The sequence below is a fragment of the Cydia amplana genome, chromosome 14, assembly GCF_948474715.1.
Source record: "Cydia amplana chromosome 14, ilCydAmpl1.1, whole genome shotgun sequence".
Taxonomy (NCBI): Eukaryota; Metazoa; Arthropoda; class Insecta; order Lepidoptera; family Tortricidae; genus Cydia; species Cydia amplana.
The window spans coordinates 180,844-191,216 of record NC_086082.1 but is presented as its reverse complement, the minus strand read 5'-3'; the positions used below and the strand labels follow the sequence as shown (position 1 = coordinate 191,216).

General features: G+C 37.3%; 1 protein-coding gene across 1 annotated transcript; it reads left to right on the top strand.

Moving 5' to 3' along the window:
* Positions 1–838: 838 nt before the first annotated feature.
* LOC134654391 (uncharacterized) lies at positions 839–1,981 on the top strand. Its single transcript, XM_063509856.1, has one exon. It carries the CDS (start codon positions 846–848, stop codon positions 1,968–1,970), a length of 1,125 nt encoding a protein of 374 aa, XP_063365926.1. The 5' UTR covers positions 839–845; the 3' UTR covers positions 1,971–1,981.
* The last annotated feature ends 8,392 nt before the right edge of the window (positions 1,982–10,373 follow it).

Here is a 10,373-nt window from a genome sequence, read left to right as displayed (position 1 = left end):
TTTAATCCGATACCGCTTTGTTATTTCACTGTCAAGTAATGTGCAATTTTTATAAAGTATCGTTCATAATCGATAAAGAAAAACCATGTGTCATATACTGATACAAATTTGAATGTGACATTTTCAGTAAAAGGATATCACATTGAACATTATCGATCCCTGCTTCCTGACGAAGCCTGCGTTGCGGATATAAAAATATGGTCTCTGAATAAATATACTGTCCAATAATAAGACATTATCGATTGTCAATAAGTTCGAAATTCAATAAATTTTAAAACGTAACAAATATAAGAGCCTCGGTAGAGAGTACCATTTTGTACCATTTGGAGTTGAAACTCTAGGTCCATGGGGTCCCAGCGCGCATAAGTTGTTCGCAGAAATCGCGAAGCGTCTGGTTGACGTAACTGGTGACCGAAGAGCTGGCGGCTACCTCGCACAACGTATCAGCATTGCGATACAGCGAGGAAATGTCGCCAGCATCCTTGGCACAATGCCTCAAGGGCCTATTTTAGATTTAAGCTAGTGTTTAATTTCTTTTAGTAAATATATATCTTGTATGTAAATAAATGATTATTTTAACAAAAAAAAAATAAGTTCGATGTCTAATTATGATAGGGCAACACTGGCCACGACAACAACAGCTCCCGCGTAATACTTACAAATATAATACAAAAGATGGGTTTTTGAATCCTATATCGCGCTAAAAGTGTTTAGTTCAGCTTAAATACACAACACAAGTGTGGACAAATAAAAATACCTGCTTCGATATTGACTACAGTGAAAGTTCTGTGTTCTAATTCTAACCTCACCAAACTCGCAGTGACAGTTGAACAATCAAAATAACAATGTCACCAAATACCAATACGAAGATTTGTTCTGGATGCGATGAAGAAATAGCGGACATCAAAGCTATGATGTTATGTAAGTCAGGAGGATGTCAAAAAGTCTTCTGCAACCTGTGTATTCCAATTAAACTATCAATGGCAGAAAAAAACGTCTGGTCATGCCCAGATTGCAAAGCCTTGTCAAAAAGAGGTGGCGATAACACCTCCACCCCGGTTCGTACCCTGCAATCTGATAGTAATGTCACTATACGTAATAAAAATAAAACCTCACAGTCTAAACCGGGGTCGGGGCCCGAGCCGTCAAAACCGGCGGCTGAACCGCCAAAGCCACAGACACCTAAGAGAGATCTCGGTGATCTCGCCGAGCTTACATCGGAGATTAAACTGTTACGCTGTGACATGTCAGATCTGAAAAGCCAAATAACTTCTGCACTAGACTCCCTGGCCAAGTGCCAGACCCGAATGGACGAGATAACCGGCAAGCTTACAGATACGGAACGTCGGCTGCAGGCTTTGGAAGACCAGCAATCCCAAAATGTGCGAATTAAAGCTACGTTACAGGACCTTGAAAACAAGTACAACATTCAAGCACAATTAGCTTTAAGAAACGATGTAGAAATCATAGGATGCCCAGAAATTAAAAATGAAAATCTACATCATACTATGATGGCCATAGCCACGAAGATTGGTGCCAGTGTATCGGACGTCGACATAGACTACGTTTCAAGAGCAGGCCACAAGAGGAAACAATCTAGCAATGAGTTCAGTCAATTACCACGACCTGTAATTGTACGCTTTGCCCGCAGGAAGGTCCGTGATGACTTTATAGCGAAATCTAAAATCCGACGAAATTTGGATACTACAGATATTATCACTGAAGGTACCCCACAGAAAATATACATCAATGAACGGCTAACTCGCGAAAACCGCCAGTTATTTCGAATCGCCAGGGAGCGGGCGGCCCAGGCAAATTTCAAATATTGTTGGACACGAGGCGGATTTATCTATGCACGAAAGCGAGATGGAGCAGACGCCATCAATATTATTAATCAAGACTGTATTGACCGCGTTTTTGGAACTGAACACCAGCTTGGGTCTGCTTCTAAAGATTTTCCTGAGGAGTAATAGTTCCCTAACTGTAAGGATACCGTGTACTATCTTATATATGTGTATCTTATGTCTCTTAAGTGTATTTCAATATAATTTAAAAATATATAGTAGATTTTGGTATATTTGCTATTGTCGTATTTTTAATAAAAATGTAACTAGTATAACATTAAGTTGTATTCAGCGTTTCAAACAGTCACAAATATTATGGATACATGCTAACACATGTCTTACACAAAAAAACACTACTCACCGACACTTATCCAGTATAAAATTTGAATCTGGACTCCTCCCTACCTTGCGGCTTAGTGATGCTCCGTTCATGCAACCTCCACCACCGACCTAGACCCGGGGGAGGATATTGACGAAACTTACATGGTGAACTGCCACACGGTAGGGACTCCAGAGCTATGCCAATATTATCTTAGCCAAATACACAACATCAAGATTATAACTTTTAATATTCGAAGCCTGCAACATAACATCTCTAGTTTTTTAGTCACTTTAAAACGCTTTAATACAATGTTTGATTTTATAGTACTGACCGAATGTTGGCTGAAGGAAGGCTCAGTGATCAAACAAATTGACGGCTACAACTCCTACCAAACTGAAAATCTAGGAAACCAGGCTAGTGGAGTCGTGGTGTATGTAAAAGATACTTGGAATGTTCAAGTAAGTGAGCCAAAAATTCAAGATGCAAATTGCCTATATATTGATATTCCTAAATGTTTCTCACTTCTAGGAATCTATCGCTCTCCGTCAGCGAATAATATTGACCCGTTCTTAAATTCACTAGAATCCTTTATAAACGGTACAGATTGTGGTCTGGATCTCATTATTACAGGGGACATAAATATAGATATTATGAAGGTAACACCCCAGTCCTCTGATTACTTATGTCTAATGGCTAGCCTAGGTCTCAAATCTGCAGTTGACAAGCCCACAAGAAATGAAGCATGCCTGGATCATTACCTAGTAAGATCAAAGCAATCCTATAAAGCAGTAATTTGTGAAGCAGACATAACTGATCATGATATGGTAATACTCTGCCTGTCAGGTAAATCCAAATCAGTCCCAAAAGAAAGGTATATTTACAAAGTAGATTATGATGCTATTTATAATGAATTAGGGCAAGCTAACTGGGATACTGTCACCAATAGTTCCTCTCCCACTGAAGCTGCAGATATCTTTACTAAAGCTTTGACAACAATTATCCACAATAATTCATCAAAAAAGGCTGTCAGTCGCTCCAAGTTTAATATTAAGCCATGGATAACTCCAGGGTTAATTAGGTGCTCTAAACATAAGGACCGATTGCATTTGATAAGCCGTAAAAACCCTAATGACCTTAATGCTAAACTAATTTTCACTCGCTATAGGAACTTTTATAGAACCCTTATCCGGAAACTTAAAGTCGAGTATGAGCATAAACAGCTTACTGAAAATCGAAACCATCCAAAGCAACTGTGGAAAACTATAAAGCAAATAATACAAACCCCGAAAGATAATGGAACCCCTGGCTATACCACCATAAAATCGACCTTACCTGAATCATTGAATTACATAAATGACTATTTTTCGACCGTAGGCCAGTCGCTTGCAAATAATATTCTTGCCAATTCTGGAGAAACTGAAGCATCCCTTGCATCCAAATTTAAAATAGCCACATCATCATCAAAGTCTTTCTTTATGACCCCAACTAACATCCAGGAAGTTGAAAGTATAATCATGAGCCTCAAAATGAGTGGTGCTTCAGGCATAGATGGGATAAGCAACCAGTTTCTAAAACGCGTGAAAGACTACGTGGCCAAACCCCTAACAACCATATGTAATCTTAGTCTAGAACACGGATCCTTTCCAGAAACCTGGAAGACGGCAGCTGTAGTACCAATTTATAAATCTGGCGCCAAGGATAATGCAAGTAATTACAGGCCGATATCACTATTGTCAAGTTGCTCAAAGGTGCTAGAAAAGCTAGTTAACAAACGACTTATCAACTTCCTAAATTCAGAATGCCTGTTTTCGGAAAGGCAATTTGGATTCCGACAAGGAAAATCTACAGAGGATGCGGTCTCTCTTTTTACCAAACAGGTCAGTACATACTTGGATAAGGGTAATCCATGCACTGGAGTATTCCTAGACCTGTCCAAGGCATTCGACACAGTTTCGGTTCCTATACTACTACAGAAACTCGAACACCTTGGAATCAGAGGAGTGGCCCTAACCTGGTTCAGTAGTTACTTGACTGGCAGACGTCAATGTACAAAGTTTGGAAACACGTTAAGCGAGGCAAAACCAGTAACTTTTGGGGTCCCGCAAGGGAGTATCCTTGGCCCAACTCTTTTTATAGCATATTTAAATGACTTAACACATATTCCCATACATAACGCAGATATTATTTGCTACGCAGATGATACTGCTATACTATTTCACGGTGACTCGTGGTCGCAATGCCTAGAGATCGCCCAGAACGGTATGGAATCGGTTTACAATTGGCTAAAAAGTAATCTACTAACTCTCAATACTACGAAAACTAAATTTCTTTGTTTTCACAAAACTGCTGCCTCAGAGCCGTCAATCCGCCCTGAAATAAGAATACATGATATAAACTGCAAACAAGGTACACCTTCTTGCAATTGTATTGCAATTGAATGAGCATCATCTATAAAATACTTAGGCGTGACACTAGATGAAAAACTTAATTTTTCTAACCACATTGAATCAGTATCTGCTAGAGTAAGAAAATTAATTTATGTGATGAAGGAACTAAGAGATGCAGCTGACAGGAGACTACTTAAAATGATATATACTGCACTTTGTCAGCCAATTTTAACTTACTGCATCACCGTATGGGGAGGGGCAACTAGTTCGGCAATGATTACCCTAGAAAGAGCACAGAGATTTTTACTTAAGGTAATCCTTAAAAAACCCAGGCTTTACCCTACAATAGACGTGTATAGGGACATGGACGTGCTCAGCGTCCGTAAGCTTGCTATCATTAGGTTAACAATGATAATGCACCGTGAATTAGTCAAATCAGGATATGGAACTTCTTATAATAAACGTGTTTTTAAGCTGCCTGTTCCCAGGACAAAAACTGCTTTTGCAAAAAGATTTCAAAACTTCCTTTTGCCATATATATATAATAAAGTAAACAAAGATTGCGATATTAAAAACTATACTGCTAGCAAAGCTAAAATAATAGTAACTTCTTGGATAAAAAATCTTACTTATATTGAAACAGAGCAGCTAATGAAGACAAATGATTGGTAAAATCAATAGTCTAACCTCTCGGTAGGCTTTTAATAATAGAAATTTAACCTTCACTCTCGCTACGTCTTATAACACACACACACACACACACATTCATTCACACCACAAACACACCTCACATGATTGCTGTATACAATAGGTAAAAAAAATAGTATGAATTAATATTAAACTTATTGCTCTACCTAAATTGTGATTGTTCCTGTTAGATTAAGCCTGTTATCATAATTAAACATATTAGTTAGTACTAGATGCTTATTAGAAAATAAAACTTCAGCGTAGGATGTAGGTAACTCAATGTAGTAATGTTTTCAATCTGACTACACAATACAGGCGTAGCCTAGTGTGGCAGTCATAGGTTAAGTAAAACCTGTAAACTTTTTGGCAAATAAAACTATTTTTTTTTTTTTTTTTTTTTTTTAATTTAAGTGTTATGACTACCGAAGAGTCCTTAACGAAGGGTCCTTCCCTTTAATTATAATCATAATCATTTAAACATCTTTTACTTGGTGACGGCACTAAGTTACGGCTGATGCGAATGAGGTCCATAACAAACATTTAAGTTTGAGTCAACCAATTGTGGGCAGAAAAATAAGAGAATAATCAGAGTTACGGCTACCACCAGTTTCACACTGACATAACTTTTATCGTCTGCGTAACTTACTTTTTATACATCTCGCTCGCACTAATATACCAGGTACGAGTGAGATGCATAGCGAATATGTCAGTGTCAAGGTAAAGCTACTAGTATCACTGATGAATGCATGTTTTTTAATTTGATTGTAACTTAAGTATAGTTGTGAAAAGTGACCGTGTCAACCAAAGAGAATAAAAATTGTATCCATAATTTACCAATTTTGTTATAAGAACAACAAAAACACGATTTTCAAAAACAAAGTAATATAGACATGTCCTTAACACAACTGTGACGAAGGCCCTTTATTCATTCGTTTTGGGAAACTCTAATCTAAAATGCCTCCGACCATGCCGTCCGTCGACGTTCGTTATTATTTTAACTTTATGTACCAGTAATAAGGTATATTTTGTCTTGGACTGAAAGTTAATAATGTAAGAAAAATTGGTAAAGTTTGTTGGTGACGTTGGTGAGCCGGTCGGCGTAATGTTTTCGGGTATTCATTTCTACTATTGATCAGGATCGCCATGAGCTGAAAACTAACTTCGTAGGGGGTTTCTCTGATAAGGGTAGTTCCGGACTTCATGTAATGGAAGAAGTCATCAAGTGTAATGATGGAGAGGAAACCGGGTTAGAGATAGCGAATAGAAAATACCATGGTTTATTTGCATTTTATACTATTACTTATATTATGTTAAATAGATCTTTATTAAAAAGATAACAAATATAGGAGTTAAATTATTTTAATAAAAAAAAATATGGCTACTTTTAAAATTAATTAACTACTAAAACTAAATAGAAAAAATATAAATACTACCTAAAACAATTACTTATATGGTGATACAATTGGTGGTATAATACTACAATTCCTCGCCATTTGCCTGTGACCACGTAATGTCACGTTAGAAACGTCACGCCAAATAATAAAAGTAAGTGCACGTGATTAAGTCCCATTTCAGTTTTAGAATTAATAAATTCAAGTACTTACATAAGTAGTATTAAAACTCGTACCCACCTACAAATTACAAAGCCAAAGATCCCACAAGACAAAGCCCTGCGTGAAATACAGCCTTACAGTTTGATGTTATCGGCGGATCATTATTCAAAAGGGACGGGCGACATGTGTTCCCGATGGTCCGCTTATACGGATTGAATATGGAGCAACCCCAGAAACTAACAACGGGCAGGCTTTGCCGTTCTGATCTGGTTTAAATTGACAATAGAAAAGTGCAAAAGTGGTGGCAATCTCTTTGAAAAGGATTTCGAAATTGCAGCCGCTGACGTAATCCATCCATACTTCCATAAATGCGAAGCAAAAGTAACGGTTTTTCTGTTCTCTCTTCCCTTTTCAGTTTAGATGAACATTTTGTTTACAGATAGTTTAAGTCCTGGGAAAAGATATAGGATAGTTTTTTTTTATCCCGAAATCATCAATTGACTATGGAAGTCGTAATTAGAAATTGTTTAATTTTACGCAGACAAATTCATAGATAATTACATACATATGTTTGGAGACAACGAAATTTAAATAAATAGGTACCTATATGTTTTAAACGGATTTAATATGGAGCAGACCCTAGAAACAAACGCAAATGGAAAAGTTCACAGGAGAGGAGGCATTGCTGTTTTTGGAAAACCGGGCCGGCAATGTCAACAACGCTTTATTAGGCCGTCGATACCATTTAATAAGCATGTTGGGCGTCAGCAGTCGCTGTAACAACTGATAACAAAACTATTTATATATACGGCCAAACATGAAACTTGATTTTAATGTACCTACCTATTTCTACGTATGCATTTACAACCTCCCATAACCGTCCGCGTTATTAGGGTAATTGCAGGCGGCCAGCCGACAATGTCAACAACAACAACGCATTATTAGGCCGTCGATATCATTAATAAGCGAATGGGCGCCATTGCTGGTCGAGTGGCTGTTTGGGCTACTTCTATCGCAATTTGTTGGGGAGGCTTCCCTATTCCATCCGATCATTGATTGTTAGGAAAATATGGGAAAACTGCAGCCCAAGGTGTTTATTATTTGGGGTTTGGCTTATTAACGGCGAGCGCCAGAACCATCTTTTTGTAATTTATTATATTATTATAAAATAAGCTTCTTATGCGTACCTACCTACGCACGTATTCAAAACTAGTTTTGCTAGATATTACATTTTCATCCATTCCAATAATGTGAAAAAATTATAGGTACACATTAAATTTATGAAGTGGACTGACCCAGAGCGGTATTCCAATGTTTCAAATCCACTTTGACAGGACTCGCTATGTCTGCCTTGCTTCTATATATTGGTGCGAGTAGAATGCCGTTCCAAAGATGTCGGAATAAAATATCAGTCTTAGGGTAACATTATTTGACCTAGCTTTATTTGACGTTCATAAGCGCATTGTAATTATGCCTACTTGAATAAACTATCTTTTATCTTTATCTTTATTCCATTTCTGACCGCAGCTGCACTACTGGTACTGAACGCGTCGCTGTTACTGTCAATTTCCATAGTAAAATGAACAGTAGTTCTGCTGCGGTTGGAAATGGACTGTCACCTTTAGTTGGATTGCCCCTCGAAGTACATAGTCAGTGCCTAAGTGGTAGCCATGATCAATAGACGTCCACATTTTATATTGTATAGAGAAGTTGATTTTATTATAATTGTTGATTGTGTTCACTGTTATTAAAATCACAGGTAGTTATAAGATTTTCCTCGGCTGAGTTGCATTTGATCATGGTAACTTATTAATTATATTCTGCAATGATTTTTTTTATTTTGTTTTTATATTATGAAGAAAAATGTTCCTCGTTATAAGGAAAGTGTCAACTGACTAATGTTACCTATAATCTATGATGCATACCATGCACGGTGTAGATGGCGAGGGTCCTGGTTTGTCCATTAAGTTGTCAACACAAACACGATTAATCTACAATATGTAGGTATGTAACTAATCCAGATAGGTATGTATTAAGGTACAAAAGAGGCAGTGACACATTTGCAGTTGCAAACGTTCATAAGCTATAATTTTCACGTGCCTCGGTTGTTGTTTAAATTCGGACGATGCAACTAAAAATAATGTTCACAGGTTCCGTCAAATGGGGTGATTTGGAACTTGGGTAATCTGGGATTTGAGTAATTTGTTTATGAGCCTTGATTTCACTCAATAATACATTGTTGCAGACATGACGCCCGCTACCCTTCTACTAATAGCCGCACTGCTTTCTCCCACTATCGCCGACACCGTCACTTGGGACAGATACAAGCAAAACTTCAAGGATCTTCGTGTCCTAGGCCCACTGCCTGACTTCAACGCCACCGAGTTAGCACTAGAACTGTGCGAGATCACCGAACTCAAGCCAGGCGACTTCGACGGCCTCCCAAATCTCAGTAGCATCAAGCTGAACAACAACAAGATCCAACATCTAGAAGCTTCTGTGTTTACCAATGTTAATCGACTGAGGGCACTGTTTTTAGAACATAACCTGTTGACTAAAGTACCTCTCTTTTGGGAGCTCTCTCTTTTCCCTAACATGACGACTTTAAGTCTAAGTAATAACAAAATATCTAAATTAGACAATCCAAAAACATTCTCATCCATGCACAGTTTAGAAAGATTAAGTCTGAATACAAATGGTATTTCATATATACATCCGGATATTTTCAAACCATTGACCAAGTTGCAAATCATTTCTTTGCACCATAACAATATAACGTATATACCTGATAAAATGTTCCATATCAATTCTTTGAGGATAATTTTTCTGCAATATAATATGATCCGTTACATCGCACCAAGTGCAATTAGCAGTAGCAAGCTTGAAACTTTGTTTCTGAAAAAGAACAGACTGAATTATTTACCTCAGCGTTTTGTTTTAAATCTGAAGAGTGCTAGTACTTCTTTCTATTTGTTCAAGTTTAATGGTAACCCGTGGCAATGTGCTTGTCTCCAGGAGGTGCTGGCCGAGGTAAATAATACTGGCATCAGATACGATGAAAAGGCTTATAGCTGTGAGCCACAAAGTGTCCCCTGTGATCGGTCAGAAGGGGTGGTTCAGTTGGACTCTGAACATTCTAGGAATAGAGAATAAAAAGAAAGTCAAAGTGAAAGTACTTTTCAATGTAGCCATATTAAAATGCACTTATAAATGTTAAAAACTACCACCGGTTCTAACCCTACGCCACAGCCCTGAGAAAATGCCGGGGCCCAAAGGACTCGGCGGGGCACATTTTTCAGAAGAATATATCTTCATTATCTTTTAAATACGTCGTTCTTATAGACGACATAAATTATTAAAAAATATGTTTAAAAAATGTGAGTTTATTGTAATATATTAGTTAATTTTTCTGTACTTATAAAGAAAATAGTATTTACTAAAGGAAAAGAGCAGTAAATTAATTAAATAAATAAGAATATATAATATATATAGAGATTACCTTGACAGTAATATGACAATATAGCTCCTTTTATTTCTGTAATAAAAATTCTTTGATAAAATGTTAATGTTTCATTCACAA

Coding starts and splice junctions, on each gene's coding strand:
- LOC134654391 (XM_063509856.1), top strand. CDS start 846: ATGTCACCAAATACCAATACGAAGATTTGTTCTGGATGCGATGAAGAA.